The following is a 19,098-nucleotide window of genomic DNA, read 5'->3' as shown; positions in this document are numbered from 1 at the left end:
ACACAACCTGTCCAAGTCACCCTGCAGCCTTATTGCATCTTCCTCACAATTCACACTACCCCCCAGCTTAGTATCATCTGCAAATTTGCTAATGGTACTTTTAATCCCTTCATCTAAGTCATTAATGTATATCGTAAATAGCTGCGGTCCCAGCACCGAACCTTGCGGTACCCCACTGGTCACTGCCTGCCATTCCGGAAGGGACCCATTTATCCCCACTCTTTGCTTTCTGTCTGTCAACCAATTTTCTATCCAAGTCAGTACCCTACCCCCAATACCATGTGCTCTAATTTTGCCCACTAATCTCCTATGTGGGACCTTGTCGAAGGCTTTCTGAAAGTCGAGGTACACCACATCCACTGACTCTCCCCTGTCAATTTTCCTAGTTACATCCTCAAAAAATTCCAGTAGATTTGTCAAGCATGATTTCCCCTTCGTAAATCCATGCTGACTCGGAATGATCCTGTTACTGCTATCCAAATGCTCAGCAATTTCGTCTTTTATAATTGACTCCAGCATCTTCCCCACCACTGATGTCAGACTAACTGGTCTATAATTACCCGTTTTCTCTTTCCCTCCTTTCTTAAAAAGTGGGATAACATTTGCTATTGCTAACACTTGGTTAGCTTACAACCCAACGGTATGAATATTGAATTTGCCAATTTTAGGTAACTTCTACAAACCCTCTTCCCTCCCTCCTTCCCCCTTCCCCAGTAAAAGTCCGCTCCACAGTTCACAGTGACGTATCCCTCTTGAGTTCACATCCATGTCTATCCAAAACCAACCTATCAGGGAACCTCTTTGTCTGAGTTCATCTGTTGCCAGCTCTGAATTGCTGGGGTTTTTTTCACTTCCAGTTTATTCCCCCCACTCTCCTTACTACAATCAGTCTGAAGAAGTGTCACCACCTGAAAACTCACCTATTTATTTTCTCCGGAGATGCTGCCCGACCCGCTGAGTTACTCCAGCATGTTGTGCCAGTCCTTACTGTAATGTCCTGGTTCAGGAACCATTCCGTCCCAACAAACATCAGACTATTGAACACTACAAACTCCAACGAAACTCCAAACTATGAACCGCCTGGGTTGCTCTAGGGACTTTGCTTTTGCGTGATATATATATATTTTTTATTGAACTTTATTTTGGTTGGTTTATTATATTATTGAGTGAGCATTGTGGTGCCAAACCTGTGCTGCTGCTGCAAGTAAAAAATTCCATTGTTCCATTCCGGCACATATCACAATAAAACACTCTTGACTCTCTTGTCCTGACACTTGTACTGGTTTAAAGCAACTAAGGAATGTCCTACTCTACCTCTTGGGACAGTTAACACAGTTGGAATGGCACAATATCTATTGTAGGCAAAAAATGGAAACAAAGTGCTGACTTAACTCAGTGGGTCAGGCAGCATCTCTGGAGAAACATGAATAGCTGACGTTTTGGGTCGGGACCCTATTGTGGGCAAAATATAATATAAAGGAACTGCAGGTGCTGGTTTATACCAAAGATAGACACAAAATGCTGGTGTAACTCATGAGGTCAGGCAGCAATATCCCTATTGTAGATATTTCACCACAAAAGGGCATCACAAAATTAGCTGGGAATTTTGTTTCACAATCCAGTTGCTTTGCAGCCACTTAAAACATTTTTTTTCCAAATTTTGTTTTAAACTCTAAAATTTCTCAATTTATCATGATAGTATTTGAACTAATGTTTTCTGGATTAATAGCCCAGTAAAAAACAGTTGTAGCTAAAACAATCTCAAAATACGAACAAAAACATAATGATATTGAAGAAGTTAAAATAACATTATTAAACTATTATAATTGCAATATTTGGTTAATCTTCAATTAAAAAAAAAGTATTGTAGGAATCAAATGATTTGCTTTATTTACTACAGTATCGCTCGAGCTCCTGACTAGTCCATGATTTTGTTTAGCAATTAAAGTAATTAGCCTCCATGCCTGGGCTGTTAATTATGGGGAAATGTGCCTTTGGCTGCTGTCTAAAGGAGCCTCTGAATGCTATGAAGTGACAAGCTATTAGTGAAACAGCCTGCAGCGCATAGTGTAGAATGTCAGCTTCACTCTGACACCTAGTCAACAGGACAAACTGCTGTGCTTCCAAGAAGCACAGACACCAAATCACAACAAGGTTCGGTTTGCATGCGGTCTTTATTCAAAGGAACTCACTGCAGTCAATTGCTATTTCTTTTATTTCTCCCTCTGTTTACCAATTGGAAAATTTGCTATTTAAACAAATAACTTTTTCGAACCTCAGTTTGATGATATACTTTCAAAGAAATTGCACTAACTGCTGGTTTCGTGATCCTTGGCAGGCGAATGAAAAATTCAAAGCAACATCTGTTAGAATTAATCAAAAGCCCGAGTTTCATAATCATGAGGTTGCTTCTCAATGTTTGCAGAAGAAAGCTGGAAGCTGTGGCTATGAAACAACTGCACTGCTATTAACTGTCAGAGTTTCAGCTCCGTTGCTGGCTAATGAACTCTGATGAATTCTATAGCGTCACTTAAAAAACAAGGAAATAACTGACATCAAATTTAATTGCAGACATTAATATAATTCATGATAATCCTAGCAAAGAAGCAATTATATTTGCCTCTGCCTTTCACTGACAAAACATGTAAGATCTCGCTTTCAAATTTCCAATGTTAAATTGTTTATATATTTTTAAATATTTCTGCAAGAGCTGGGCAAAATGACTTTTGTTTACACCTTTAATTCTGAATATGATAAATAAGAGCAGCATTAAAAACCAGCAGGACACAAAGTCCTGGAGTAACGTCAGCAGGTCAGGCAGCATCTTTGAGGTACAGCGAGGGTGGCACGATGGCACAGCAGTAGATTTGCTGCCTTACAGTGCCAGAGACCTGAGTTTGATTCTGACCTAGTGCGCTGTCCGTGCAGAGTTTGCACGTTCTCCCTGTGACCGCGTGGGTTTTCTCCGGATGCTCTGGTTTCCTCCCACATTCCAAAGATGTGCAGGTTTGTAGGTTAATTGGCTTGTGTAAATTGTCCCTCGTGTGCAAGATAGAACTAGTGTGCGGGCGATTGCTAGTTGGCACGGACTCGGTGGGCCAAAGGGCCTGTTTCCACACTGTATCTCTAAATTAAACTAAACTCTAAAGTAAGATACGATTGTGCACAACTTTTAAGTAAAAGTGTAAAAGTCCCTTTTGTTACTTCAGTGAGTATGTGCAAATAAAATGATGCATTGGAAATTCCTGCATAATAATTTTTTGTTAATACGTATAGGTACATGTCCACACCTCAGGTTGATGGGCAATTTTCTCTGGTCACAGAGGATATACTACCAGTGGCAAAGTCAGCATGCCGTTATTTTGCACACTTTTGGGGGAAGTCAATGGTGAAAATCAGCCCACATCGTTCCTTAAATGATCAATGCATTTCAACCACCACTTCTTAAATAATAAAGAACATTTTGCACCATAGTAAATCCTCTGTAGTAATTAGTATGATTTGCATATTTGCATATAAATAGGAACAGCATGTCATTTGACCGATTACATTGTGTACTGCTCTGTGTTCTGTTTCAGAAGATGTTGGCTTCAGCCACTTTGCTTCTATAATGCACTAATGTAATTAGACTGAGCTACAACAGCTGCAGTAAACTCATCTTCTATTGCTTGGGAGTTTCACTCTGTACTTGGTGAAACCAAAGTTCTTCACGATAAACAAGTGATAACAAGCTGTAAACCACACCAGCTCATTTAGAAGTCATCCTGCAGCTATAGTACTCCAAAGATAAGCCCACGTCACAAAAATGAGTGAAAACAATCACATGATGTTTGACTTAGATTAGTTTGCAGTAATTTGTTAATTAGACATTTTATTGACTGCATGAAAATGTTTAATTTGATATAATCCTGATAATGTAATGTAATCGCTCAATTATTTCTATTCCACACCATCCTAGTCAATTTGCATCTCCAAACAGTGGGGGACTAGAGGGATGCATTAGAATCACATGTTCATGTTTATTTTGCTGATTATATCCTTGGATATTTTAATAGGTTAAAGTTGTTATATGAATGCAACTTTTGCTGCTGTTGACATGACAGGGAGATGTCAGAAAAGAGAAAATCCCTTCTAATTATTTAATTATTTCATTGATATTCTTGTCATATGGTTAGCTACCAGGACAAAAAAAATGGCCTTAAATCAATGCTTGCATGCAGGATTTGGGGTTGTTCAGACCTCGGAAATCCATATTTACATGAAATATTCTCGTTTGGATTCACTTAGATGTCTTTTGTTGGCATTGTTGTATATCTCTATCCTGGACTAAAATGAAATGAAATGAAAGTAAGCATAAAATACAATCCAAGTCTAATATCAGAATGGAACAGTTGCGCTACAATGCACTACAACATTGAGAACTATATTCTGCATTCTGTATCATCCCCCTGGCTCAATTATTGTATTTGAGTTTGACTTGATGGTATTTATGTATGATATATCTGATCTGTTTGGATCGCATGCAAAACAAAGCTTTTCACTGTACCTCAATACACCAGTGGGGTGGCACATTGGCACAGCAGTAGAGTTTCTACTTTCCAGCCCCATAGAGCTGGGTTTGATCCTGACTAAGGTAACTGTCTGTACAGAGTTTGTACGTTCTCCCTGTGACCGCGTGGGTTTTCTGTGGGTGCTTCCATTTTCTCCCATATTAAAAAGACGTGCAGGTTTGTAAATTAATTGACTTCTGTAAATGGCCCCTGGGGTGTAGGATAGAACTAATGTGTGAGTGATTGCTAGTCAACATGGACTTTGTGAGCCGTGGGCCATGTTTCCACGCTGTATCCCTAAGCTAAACTCAAGAAAACTAAATTGTACATGACAATAATAAATTGAAACCTAAGAATGAACATGAGTAGCATCATATTTCCACTGTAATATTTTTACAAATTGCCATGAGAAATATTGTTTGCTCCAGAAAGATATACAGCAGATATGACGTTAAATGTTGACTAACTACATGGTACATCCAAGCAAACAATTATGTAATCATGGTAATATTTAAGGTATTGCATACTGTACTTCATCTAAGTGATAGAACTGTAACTCAATTAAAAAGAAAACAGTATAACCTACCTGAAATTAGTTGAATCAGTAAAAATGGTAGCATAATTTCAAGTGCAAATTATAACAAATGCAACTAGATTTTCAGAAAAGTTTTGTGCTGGTTTCATGTTTAGAAAACAGACTTAACATTTCAGGCTGAGTGCTCATTGTCAGATATTCATATAGGAACGGATGTTAACATACCTTCCCCAAAGGAAGATCATTGTGGATGACGTGGTATCCCCTTCGCCAGCCACCATAAAATCGTCATCAATGGTTGGCAACCAGAAAATGGCCTCTTCAGAATTAGTTGTTGCCCCCATACAAAACAACCATGACATGGCCACTGTGACATACACATTTAGAAAGCTACATTCAATAGAGCTGTTGTTGTGGTGCTGTGTCTCGTGGGTTTTCTCCGAGATCTTCGGCTTCCTCCCACACTCCAAAGACGTACAGGTATGTAGGTTAATTGACTGGGTAAATGTAAAAATTGTCCCTAGTGAGTGTAGGATAGTGTTAATGTGCGGGGATCGCTGGGCGGCGCGGACTCGGTGGGCCGAAGGGCCTGTTTCCGCCCCGTATCTCTAAATCTAATAAAATCTAATTGAGTTAAGGTTTATCACTTGGTTACCTGAAGTATAGTCCGCATTGCCTATTACCACGATTGCTTATTGGTGGCTTGGATGTACAATGCACTGAATGTACAATATAGGGAGTAAACATTTAGCATCATCAGACATAGGCCATTCGGCCCATTGTAGGTTGTATCCAAATCAGTTGCTAATTTGGGGTTCTTCATTGCCCAGAAAAGTTAACCATAAAAAAAATGGCACAGCAGAATCCAAATGAAGAGAGGAGGAGAGGGAGCTCCAAGATAATACCAACATAAGTTCATAAGGTATAAGAGTAGAATTAGGCCATTTAGCCCATTGAGTCTGCTCTGTCATTCAATCATAGCTGATCTATTTTTCCCTCTCAACCCCATTCTTCTGCCTTCTCCCTGACACCCTTACCAATCAAGAACCTATGAATCTCCGCTTTAAAATTACCCAATGACTTGGCCTCCACTGCTGTCTGTGGCAATGAATTCCACAGATTCACCAGCCTCTGTCTTTCTGTAACAATAGGATGGCTCAGTCATGCCATCATCATTGTTGCAATGGGCAACGTTGATCCATATGTTACCACCTCTAAGGGTGCAGGCCCGAAACATTGCCTATCCATGTTCTCCTGAGATGCTGCCTGACCCGCTGAGTTACTCCAGCACTTTGTGTCTTTCCTTGTAAACCAGCATCTGCAGTTCCTTGTGTCTCCTAGTCATTTCCCATCCACGTACCAGTCCAAATGCTTTTTAAATGCAGTCATTGTATCTGCCTCTACCATCTACTCTGGCAAGTTGTTCCATTGACCCGTCGTCTTCTGCCTGCAAAGCCAATCACCCATTAAATATCCCCCCTCTCACCTTAAACCAAAGTCCTCTAGTTATAGACTCCCCTACCCTTGGAACAAGACTATGATTATCTACCCTGACCATGATCATCATAATGGTCCTTATAAACCTCTCTAACGTCATCCCTCAGCCTTCTACACTCAAGTGAGAACAATCCCAGCTTATCCATGTAATTAAAACCTTCCATTCAAGGCAACATCCTGGTGAACTTCGTCTGAACTCTTTCTAGTGCCACCCCACCCTTTCTGTTATCTGGTAGAGTGTGGCCAAAAGGGCCTTTGGCACATTGGCCTTCATCAGTCAGAGCATTGAGTGTAGGAGTTGGGAGGTCATGCTGCAGTTGTATAAGACGTTGGTGAGACCACATTTAGAGTATTGTGTTCAGTTTTGGGCATCATATTAAAGGAAAGATATTGTCAAGCTAGAAAGACAATTTATGGTCATGTTGCCAGGATTTGAGGGCCTGAGCTAATGGACAGGTTGAGCAGGCTAGGACTCTATTCCTTGGAGTGCAGAAGGATGCGGGGTGATCTTATAGAGGTGTACAAAATTATGAGAGGAATAGATCGGGTGGACACACAGAGTCTCTTGCCCAGAGTAGATGAAATCAAGAACCAAAGGACTTAGGTTTAGGGTGAGGGGGGGAAAGATTTAATAGGAACATGAGGTACAGTGAAATTCTTTGTTTTGCATACAAGCAAAACTATACTATAGGCACAACCCTAAATATATACAAAAGTGCAACAATTGTATTGTAAGACTAGTAGATGTCACCGAGGCAGTGCACAAAGGTTCGCCATGTTTCTGGCAACAATATCAAAGTTCTTAATGGTACAAAATCTTATCTTGGGCTTAAAGGCCAGTTATCCTGCCGGCAGCACTGGGTTGGTGTTGCAGGGGTTGACCTTAAAGGCCAGTTATCCTGCCAGCAGCATTGGGATGGTGTTGCAGGGGTTGACCTTAAAGGCCAGTTATCCTGCCGGCAGCATTGGGTTGGTGCTGCAGGGGTTGACCTTAAAGGCCAGTTATCCTGCCGGCAGCACTGGGTTGGTGTTGCAGGGGTTGACCTTAAAGGCCAGTTATCCTGCCGGCAGCATTGGGATGGTGTTGCAGGGGTTGACCTTAAAGGCCAGTTATCCTGCCGGCAGCACTGGGTTGGTGTTGCAGGGGTTGACCTTAAAGGCCAGTTATCCTGCCGGCAGCATTGGGTTGGTGCTGCAGGGGTTGACCTTAAAGGCCAGTTATCCTGCCGGCAGCATTGGGTTGGTGCTGCAGGGGTTGACCTTAAAGGCCAGTTATCCTGCCGGCAGCACAGGGTTGGTGCTGCAGGAGTTGACCTGTCACGGCGATGCTGTCGTTGTCCTACACCACTGCTTTGCCGCTCCGTGCTGCTGCAGGCCATGTCCGATCCGCTCACTCGGCCTCAGTGGAGCCTCCAGTGGCGCCCGATCCACACGATCCCCTGGCTGCTGCAGGTCCTCCAGCGGCCCACTTCACCGGCACCTGGAACCCCGGACGCACCATCCCCTCGCCTCCATTCCCCTTGGTGCCTCCGGCAACTGACCTCAGTACCCCCAGAATGCCTTCGAGGGTACTGGAGGTGGGCCCACTGCCCACTTGTCGATCCTCCCCTCCCCTCCCCTCCCCTCCTTCCGCCGCCATCTTGAAATCGGCCCTTAGTTCAGCGTTCGCCACTGTCGACACTCCCTCCACCCTCACCATTACCAACATCATTCGTTAGTTCACTCACATTTAGTGCAGTTACCACCTTCTCCCATGCAAGCCTCTGCTCCTCCATGTTCATTCTGAATGCCGTTAAGAAACTTTGGGCTGTTTAAATGCCCAGATGTTTTATTTCAGCAACATATAATGTTCCAGTTACCCTGCTGAGTACTTCTCCCAGCACTCCAAGAGTTGCTTTAAAGCCTCTGTCAAATTGAAGATATCATCTTAATCAGGAAGCCCGAGAGCATTTTTATCTGTTATGGACACAGATCTGGCAACTGACAGCCCAAGAATGGTAGCTTACTGTGAACTCCTTGTGCATATTAATTGACTAGTAGCATTGACCTTGAAAGTACATTGACCTGTGCGTAGGCATTGGACAGATCAAGTTTGTTAAAGCATCAAGCACCTTGAATAAACCCTGTGTGGCAGGCATTATGTGGTACCCACACAATTAGTAAGGGTGTTAGGGGCTATGGGGAGAAGGGAGGAGAATGGGGTTGAGAGGGAAAGATAGATCAGCCATGATTGAATGGCACCACTCGATGGGCCGAATGGCCTAATCCCGCTCCTATGACTAATGAACATGAACTTTTTCCTGGAGTTTGGACCTTTGCCCCTCTTCTGCAGGGCATCCGCGTTAGCTGTTTGACCCAATTTTTAAAAGTTTCAAAGTCACATTTTGTACGTATTACAAACACAATTTCAATAGCAACAGGGTTTACACTTTTCATTTCATTGGCGGTTTCAGTGGAATCACACGCTCACAATGGGGTTACATTTCAGATGGAAAAACAGAAGCCTTAAAATTTCTCCTCCTGCTCCCTTTACTGAAAATAGCTAACCGCATATTGATGTCAAATGTCATGTGTGTATGAACAAGACCTTCAGCCACACAGTGGGTGCTGCAGTGTAGCCTCATGTTCAATGGTTCAAAGGTGCTTTATTGTCACGTGTGCACTGCACAGTAAAATTATTTTTGCACAGATCACACATATTTTGGTGCCATTTACAAAAAGTCCATGTGCTCGATGTACTGGATCGGCTCCTGATCCAGGTAAACAGGCTGGTGTAGGGCCTCCTCCGTCGCCCTCAGCCAGCTTGGCCTGCGAACCCACGTCCCTCTCCTTGCCTGACTGCCTTTGTATCCTGGGGGCACCTCCTGCAGCCAACCTTAAAGGCACTGCAGTCATTTCCTTTGTGACTTCAGTCCCATGTAAAAGCTTTTCTATTTCCTGAGTTCATAGGTAGGTTTCCAGAATCAGTCATTTTTTACAAAAATCTCCTGCCATGGGGAAACCACCACCCTGCATCAATTTTGTTAATCCCTTGAAGAATTTAATGGGCTGGGTTGTGCTGAGTTTTATGCCTGTTCTGAGTGGAACCAGTCACGAACAAAACAAAAGTTCCAGACTTGCGAAGTTTGTGTGTGACCTCCTGACGCACACATGCAAGCACGCACACATACACACACGCAAGCACATACACACTCATGCATGCACATACACACTCACTCACGCACACTCATGCACGCAGGCATGCACATACACTCGCAGGCACGCACATATGCGCGCGCACACACACACACAGTGAAATGCAAAAGTCTGAGACTGACTGACTGATTTGCAAAACATCACCTCAAGCCTCATTTACCACCCAGACCATCGGGTTGGTCACAGAGATCGCCTTCTGCCCAAAGAAATAAGTTTAGTTTAAGTTTAATTTAAAGATGCAGCGCGGAAACAGGCCCTTCGGCCCACCAAGTCTGTGCCGACCAGCGATCCCGGCTGATTAACAATATCCTACAAACACTAAGGACAATTTTACACATACACCAAGCCAATTAAAGCCAATTAACCTACAAACCTGTATGGCTTTGGAGTGTGGGAGGAAACTGAAGATCTCAGAGAAAACCCACGTGGTCACGGGGAGAATGTACAAACTCCATACAGAGAGCACCTGGATCGAATCCGGGTCTCTGGCGTTGCAAGCGCTGTAAGCCAGTAACTCTACCTCTGTGCCACCATGCCATCCATGTGTGAGCTCAATTAACATTGGAGGCAATTGAAGGTTGAAGGACCCTCAACTTTGTATATTTTAGTGATTTCACCTATCATTCTTCCATACTTTAGAGAATACACTTGCAGTCTTTTCAACTTTTCATCTCATGACATTCTCATCATCCAGAAATCAGCTTGGTGTACATTTGTTGCACGATCCTTCCTTGGGAAAGAGGACCAAAACTATCTACAGTATTCTGAATGTGGTCTCCCATAGGTTCTAAGTGATTGTATGAAGATTTATTTGGACGTATAGCAGGAACACTTTTAAATAATTATAATTTGACTTTGTAATTAATTGAGATACATGCACATTTCCTTGCTGTGATTTGAAGTTGGTCTTGTATCGTGTTCAGCAACACTTTGAGGACTACAATATCTCATAGAGTGTCATAGAGCACGGAAAGAGGCCTTTCGGCCCAACCTTTCCTATCCATGTACTGTCCAAATGTCTTTTAAATGTTGTTATAGTTAAGGAAAATGTTAAGGGTAGGTTATGTTATATGTTATGTTATAGGAAATTGTTCTAATTAAGTCAGAGAGTCATAGGGTGATGCAGCGTGGAAACAGACCCTTCAGCCTGTCTTGCCCACACCAGCCAACATGTCCCAGCTGCACTAGTCTCACCTGCCCGCGTTTGGTCCATATCCCTCCAAACCTGTCTTATCCATGTAACTGTCTAACCATTTCCTAAATATTGGGATAGTGAGGAAAATGTTAAATTAGATTTTCTTTTCCTTTTAATATACGTGAGATAGTAAGAACTATTTTGAACGTGTACTCTGCATTTATATTCAATCATGTGGCATCCCTAAATCTGGAGCTTAAATCCACGATTAAACTAAAATTAATTTAAAAGTCAGAACTATTTTAATTTCCTTATCCAGGTAGTTTCACTGCAGTCTGTTCCTTGGTTTGGGTCAAGTCCTGGCAAGGATTTCACATGTTGTTAACATTACCTACAGCAATGGGATGAAGCAAAGTATTGAAGTTGGAGAGTAAATCAATTATTTAAGAGCTCCTGGAAAGCGAAGGAATCAACGAGACAACTAGGGAGTCGGACCCGAACTATGTGTTCACTACTTTTCTCTCTTGCTCAGATTAAAGTTAGGATAAAGGCAAGAGACAATATAAAATGAATGTCATGAATATATGATTAACTACAGAAAAAAAATGCTTGGTGTTACAGAACCAGTTGTTCTCAAAAGAGAACTGTTTATCATTAATGTTAATGATGCTTTGTTATCCATTCATTCGCCTTTCACTGGTTAGAAAAGCTAACAAATGGAACAGCTGAAGACAGATACAAAAAGCAGAAGTAACTCAGTGAGTCAGGCAGCATCTCTGGAGAAAAGGAATAGGTGACGTATTGGGTCGAGACCCTTCTTCAGTTGGTTCTTTGTTCACATAATTTAAGGGATAGAGAGGGATAGAGACCATGGCCGCGGGTTGATATTTGTGACAGGGATTGAAGACAGTGACTGAACTTCTCAATATTTAGCTGGAAGAAACTTCTACCCATCCAGTGCTAAGGGGGGGATAAACAGTTTAGAGATGGAGGAAAAGTCATGAGATTTGGTGGTGAGGTAAAGCTGGAAGTACACATGAATCGAAGGTCTTTATTCACAAAATGCTGGAGTAACTCAGCCTTTGATGTGCCACCACTGTACTCATGAGAGAAAACAGCTGTCAACAGATATTAAAAACATTATATCCAAGTCTGTTATTCATCAGAAGTGGTCTTGAGCACTTACATTTCCAAATTATCAAACCTGCCAAGTGAAACACTAATTGTGATTCTCCTACCTTGATGCTGAGCGTCAAGCATGATCACACGGAAACATAAAACGCAGTCTAGTTATGTTTAGCAAGATATTCTTTGGTCACTCGTCTGAAGTATTGAATTATCATCTCCTCATCATCATTTGGGGTCAATAGAAACCTAGATCTCTAAAATATCACCTGCAGATGCTGGAAACACTGTCGCTCACTCGGATCTATTATCTCCATGTCTTGTTCTCAATTTTGAATAATTTATTTCTGATTATTTAAGAATAATATTTTAAAAATCCAGGGAAAGCAATTTTATCTGCAGAAATATATTGTGTACAATTCCAGCATGTTGAGTGTCACCCATGGAACCACTAAAAGGCCAATTTCCCATTTGCAATATTCAGAAGCACTTTTGTGCTGCGAGTTGCATTTTGCATTTTGCAAGGAGTCACTTAACCATTTTTGTCACACAAAGGGAAAGCTCTTGACAAAACTCTTATCTTTATCTTCCTCAACCACTGCTGCCTTTGGGGGGTGGCACAGTGGCATAGTGGTAGAGCTGCTGCCTTACAGCACCAGAGATCCTGACTACGGGTGCTGCCTGTATGGAGATTGTACGTTCTCTCCGTGACTGCATGAGTTTTCTCTGGGTGCACCAGCTTCCTACACTCCAAAGATGTACGGGTTTGTAGGTTGATTGGCTTCGGTAAAATTGTAAATTGTCCCTAGTGTGTAGGAAAGTGTTAGTGATCGCTGGTTGGTGTGGACTTGATGGGCTGAAGGGACTGTTTCCATGTTGTATCTCTAAAGTCTAAAGTCTTTGACACTGTTGACTACACCATTCCCATGCAATATCTTCATTCCCCCTCTCTTTTCTGATCAATCTAACTGTAGGCAGGAAGTAGTCTGTCATACTTTTTCTTCGTGAACTCACACTGATATCTTTGTTATCCCCACTGTGACTCATCCTTGACCTTCTAATTCTTCTTTACATGCTGTTCCCCAGCAAAATCCAAAATCATAGATTCATGTGTACTATAAGAAGATAACTGCAGATGCTGGTACAAATCGAAGGTCTTTATTCACAAAATGCTGGAGTAACTCAGCAGGTCAGGCAGCATCTCGGGAGAGAAGGAATGGGTGACTTTTCGGGTCGAGACCCTTCTCAGTCTGAAGAAGGGTCTCGACCCGAAACGTCAGCCATTCCTTCTCTCCCGAGATGCTGCCTGACCTGCTGAGTTACTCCAGCATTTTGTGAATAAAGACCTTCGATTCATGTGTACTTCCAGCTTTACCTCACCACCAAATCTCATGACTTTTCCTCCATCTCTAAACTGTTTATCCCCCCCTTAGCACTGGATGGGTAGAAGTTTCTTCCAGCTAAATATTGAGAAGTTCAGTCACTGTCTTCAATCCCTGTCACAAATATCAACCCGTGGCCATGGTCTCTCTCTCTCTCTCTCTCTCTCTCTCTCTCTCTCTCTCTCTCTCTCTCTCTCTCTCTCTCTCTCTCTCTCTCTCTCTCTCTCTCTCTCTCTCTCTCTCTCTCTCCCTCTCTCTCCCTCTCTCTCCCTCTCTCTCTCTCTCTCTCTCTCTCTCTCTCTCTCTCTCTCTCTCTCTCTCTCTCTCTCTCTCTCTCTCTCTCTCTCTCTCTCGCATTTGGCTGAAACTGAATCCTGACTTGTTTATAACTTTGCTGTAACATTCGACCACATGGAGACCTTCAGAAACCTGTCTGGTTCATCACTAAAACTGCTCTTTCCATTTGTGTCAGTACCATTCTCAGTACTGACTCAATGCTGAGTCCACCCGTGCTTTTGTTAGTCAGTGTTGAAACATCTATCCAGACAGTGGTATCTGTGCACTTGACCACTCCATGTATTGCTGTCTGCCCTCTCTATCTACCTACTGTGATTTTAACTCCTCTGAATGGATGTATGGAACTAGCTGACAGAGGAGGAAGTTGAGGCATGTGCTATTGCAACGTTTAAGAAACATTTAGACCGGTAACGGATAGGATAACTTTAGAGGGATTTGGGCCAAACGCAGGCAGGTGAGACTAGTTTAGATGGGACATGTTGGTCGGCGTGGGCAAGTTGGGCTGAAGGGCCTGTTTTACAGTGATGATTCTATGACTCTATCTAAACTTATCCCACTTCTCCTGTCACACCATGCCCTTATCACAGGTGCTCCCTGTACTCACTGACCTTCATTGACTCCCGGCTAATCAATTCCCCAATTTAAAATTAATCAGCTTCTTCTTCCATTCACTCTGGCAAGGTATTATAATTGATTTACAATACGTGGGCATTGCTAGTGAGCTCACATATATTGCAGACCCAAGGAACTGCAGATGTTGGTTTACAAAAAAAACACACAAAGAGCTGGAGAAACTCAGCGGGTCAGGCAGCATCTATATAGAATATAGATTTCCCACTGACAAGGGAGGTGCTGTGGTAGTCTGGCGTGCTGACCTCTACCGGACCGAGACCCGACGACAACTCTCAGACACCTCCTCCTACTTATCCTTGGACCATGATCCCACCGACGAACACCAGACCTTAATCATTAACACCATCACGGACCTCACCATTTCAGGCGCTCTACCCGCTAATGCCTCCAACCTTATCGTTCCCCAGTCCCGTATGGCGCGATTTTACCTTCTACCTAAAATCCATAAACAGAACTGTCCCGGCAGACCCATTGTTTCTGCCTGTTCATGACCCACCGAACTTATTTCCACCTACCTCGACTCCATCCTATCCCCCCTAGTCAAATCCCTCCCCACCTACGTCCGAGACACCTCACATGCTCTCCGTCTCCTCGATAAATTACGGTTTCCAGGCCCCCACTCCCTCATCTTTACCATGGATGTCCAGTCACTCTACACTTCCATCCCCCACAAGGATGGTCTCGAAGCCCTCCGTTTCTTCCACGACTGTAGAACCAGCCAATCCCCATCTACTAACACACTCCTCCGCATAGCAGAGCTGGTTCTTACCCTTAACAACTTCTCCTTTGACTCCTCCCACTTCCTCCAAACCAGAGGCGTAGCTATGGGCACTCGCATGGGCCCTAGCTACGCCTGCCTCTTTGTCAGGTACGTTGAACAATCCCTGTTCCGGACGAACACTGGCCCCATCCCCGAACTCTACCTCCGCTACATTGATGACTGCATTGGTGTTACCTCTTGTACCCATGCAGAACTCACTGACTTCATACACTTCACTACCAATTTCCATCCTGCTCTTAAATATACTTGGACTATCTCCGACATCTCCCTCCCGTTTCTGGACCTTACCATCTCCATCACAGGAGACAGACTAGTGACTGAATCTATTATAAACCCACTGACTCGCATGGCTATCTGGACTAAACTTCTTCCCACCCGGTCTCCTGCAAAAAGTCTATCCCCTACTCCCAATTCCTCCGTCTACGCCACATCTGCGCCCGGGATGAGGTGTTTCACACTAGGGCACCAGAGATGTCCTCATTCTTCAGTAAACGGGGCTCCCCTCTTCCTTTATAGATGAGGCTCTCACTAGGGTCTCTTCTATATCCCGCAGCTCCGCTCTTGCTCCCCCTCCCCCCATTCGTAACAAGGACAGAATCCCCCTCGTTCTCACCTTCCACCCCATCAGCCAGCGTATCCAACAAATCATCCTCCAACATTTCCGTCACCTCCAACGGGACCCCACTACTGGCCACATCTTTCCATCCCCTCCCCTTTCTGTGTTCCGCAGAGACCGTTCCCTCCGTAACTCCCTGGTCCACTCGTCCCTTCCTACCCAAACCACCCCATCCCCGGGCACTTTCCCCTGCAACCGCAGGAGATGCAACACCTGTCCCTTTACCTCCCCCCTCAACTCCATCCAAGGACCCAAACAGTCTTTCCAGGTGAGACAGAGGTTCACCTGCACCTCCTCCAACCTCATCTATTGTATCCGCTGCTCTAGATGTCAACTTTTTTACATCGGCGAAACCAAACGCAGACTCAGCGATCGTTTCGCTCAACACCTTCGTTCAGTCCGCCTTAACCAACCTGATCTCCCAGTGGCTGAGCACTTCAACTCCCCCTCCCACTCCCAGTCTGCCTTTTCTGTCATGGGCCTCCTCCAGTGCCATAGTGAGGCCCACCGGAAATTGGAGTAACAGCACCTCATATTTCGTTTGGGCAGCTTACAGCCCAGCGGTATGAACATTGACTTCTCTAACTTTAGATAGTTTCTCTGTCCCTCTCATCCCCTCCCCCTTCCCAGTTCTCCCTCTATCTTCCTGTCTCCAGCTATATCCTCCCTTTGCCCCCCCCCCCCCCCGACATCAGTCTGAAGAAGGGTCTCGACCCGAAACGTCACCCATTCCTTCTCTCCTGAGATGCTGCCTGACCTGCCGAGTTACTCCAGCATTTTGTGAATCCATATAGAATATGGTAGGTAATGTTTTGGGTCAAGACCCTTCTTCAGACTGGTGTTGTTCATTCATGGAGTCATAAAGTTATAGATATGTTAGACAGTCAGAACCTTTTTCTCAGTGTGGAAATGTCAAAGACTAAATGTCATTCAGCTGAGAAGGGCAACATTTAAAGATGTGCAGGGCAAGTTTTTTTAGAGAGAGGATGGTGGGTGCCTGGAATGTGCTGCCAGGTGTGGTGATGGAGGCTGATACGATAGTGGTGTTTAAAAGGCTTAAGAGGCACATGGAAGTGCAGGGAACTGGAGGGACACGGTTCAAAAGGTGGCACAGTGGTGCTGGGTGGCACAGTGGTGCTGGGTGGCACAGTGGTGCTGGGTGGCACAGTGGTGCTGGGTGGCACAGTGGTGCTGGGTGGCACAGTGGTGCTGGGTAGCACAGTGGCGCAGCGGTAGCGCTGCTGCCTCACAGCACCAGAGACCCAGCTTCGATCCTGACCTCATCTTTCGTCTGTGCGGTGTTTGTACGTTCTGTCTGTCACTGCATGGGTTTTCTTCGAGTGCTCTGGTTTCCTCTGACATTCCAAAGACATGCAGGTTTGTTGGTTAAACGTGGACTCAGTGGGCTGAAAGGGCCAGTTCCCGTGCTGTATCTCTAAGCTAAACAAACGTGTATGGGGTCATAGTATCATGCACTGTAGAAACAGGCTCTTTGGCCCAACTTGCCAACCAACATGCCCCACCTACACTAGTTACACCAGCCTGCATTTGGCCCATATCCCTCTAAACCTATCCATTCCACTTACCTGTCTAAATGTTTCTTAAATATTGTGATAGTACTTGCCTCAACTATCTCCTCCGGCCGTTTGTTCCATATACATATTTGTGTAAAAGGGTTGCCCCTCAGGTTCATATTAAATCTTTCCCTCCTCACCTTAAACCTATGTCCTCTGGTTCTCGATTATCCTTCTCTGGGTAAAAGGCCCTGTGCATTTACCCTATTTATTCCTCTCATGACCTTGCATGCAGAAAGATTAGCTTATGAACGAGTGAAATATATTTGATTTTCACATGTGATATGCCACAGTGAAATTCGTTGTTTTGCATGCCTTGCACAAGTATGCAAAGAGTCACCACATATAGTGCACTGACAAAGTTGCAAAGTGTTCAATGTTTTGTCCCAACCGTCTCTGTTTATGTTTGGCACAGGCATTGTGGGCTGAAAGGCCTGTTCCTGTTATGCACTATTCTATGTTCAATGAAATTGATGAAACTATTTTTAGCTTAGAAATCACTGAACAATCTACCACTGTATTGGAAAAAGTAACTTAAAGCGATTGTTTTACAACCAATGCTCTGCCCTTGATAAACATTGTTTTTAAGGATTTATTTTCTTGCCAGGTGCTGGGGATGTACCTCCCATTCTGCGGCATTGCCATCTCAAATGCTCAACTGTTTGCCGCTTCCAGAAAGGAGTATGATAGAAGCCGGGTAAGTGACGTATTGCACAGAGTTACACTTCCTCCCCTTCGCGATCACACTCCAAAGCAGCGCAGCAGTGCCGGCAAACTCAAAATCAATTATATTTAACAATAATGAAGAAGGGAAGTGTCAGGTGGTCAAGCAGCATTTGTGCAAAAAGAAACATTTAACGTTTGTCGTGGGCACGGTGACGCAGCAGTAGAGTTGCTGCCTTACAGCCCCAGAGACCCAGTTCGATCCTGACTATGGCGCTGAATGCACGGAGTTTGTACGTTCTCCCCGTGACCACTTGGGTTTTCTCCAGGTGCTCTGGTTTTCTCCCACACTCCAAAGACATACAGGTTTATAGGTTGTTGCTAATTTTGATTACTAAGTCCGGGTTGTTGCAGAGTGAGTGGAGGGCTGCACGTTCAGTTTTGATTACTAAGTCCGGGTTGTATAGGTTTATAGGTTAATTGGCTTTGGTAAAACTTATATATTGTCCCTAATGCATAGGATAGTGCTAAAATATCCTTTGGCTAGTTAGCGTGGACTTGGGCCAAAGGATCTGTTTCCTCACTGTATCTCTAAAGTCTAAAGTCTGTCTCTGAGGTAGGGTCCCGGAACAGAAGTGCCCTCTGTTTCTCTTTCCACAGATACTGACTGACCTGCTGAGATTTTCCAGTATTTATTTACATTTCAGAGTTTCAGCATCTGCAGGTTTGTTTTACACAAACTGTTAAAACTGAGACAGATTAGAGAACCAATCTTTGCTTTGGTATTTTAGTTGAAGGAAGTGCACGAATGACCACTTTTATTCCTGCCTTCTTCTGGAGTGCGCAAGAGAGAAATGGGGTGGCACGATTGTGCAGCTAATGGAGGTGCCTCACATCTACAACCACCTGGATTCAATCCTGGTCTCCCATGCCGTCAGTAGAGTTTTCTTGTTCTCTTTGTGACTTGCAGTGTACACAGTTGAGGCCGAGACCCTTAAAAGCATCAATGTGCAGAGAGATATTGGCATCCAGGTCCGTAGCTCCCTGAAAGTGACAACAAATCTAGATAGAGGTAAAGAAGGCATATGGTATGCTTGCTCTCATAGGTTGGAGCA

At 43.9% G+C, this 19,098-nt stretch overlaps 1 protein-coding gene across 2 annotated transcripts in view; it reads left to right on the top strand.

Annotated features, from left to right (window-relative positions):
* The window catches only part of pde11a (phosphodiesterase 11a), a 160,359-nt gene that overhangs the window by 52,074 nt on the left and 89,187 nt on the right, over positions 1–19,098 (top strand). For both annotated transcript variants that reach the window (XM_078403998.1, XM_078403999.1), the window contains exon 3: positions 17,928–18,017. In XM_078403998.1, the coding sequence (XP_078260124.1) occupies positions 17,928–18,017 (90 nt within the window). The remainder of the gene's footprint in view (positions 1–17,927; positions 18,018–19,098) is intronic.

The sequence above is a fragment of the Rhinoraja longicauda genome, chromosome 8 (genome assembly GCF_053455715.1).
Source record: "Rhinoraja longicauda isolate Sanriku21f chromosome 8, sRhiLon1.1, whole genome shotgun sequence".
In the NCBI taxonomy this organism is placed as follows: Eukaryota; Metazoa; Chordata; class Chondrichthyes; order Rajiformes; family Arhynchobatidae; genus Rhinoraja; species Rhinoraja longicauda.
This window is presented reverse-complemented; position numbering and strand designations above follow the sequence as displayed.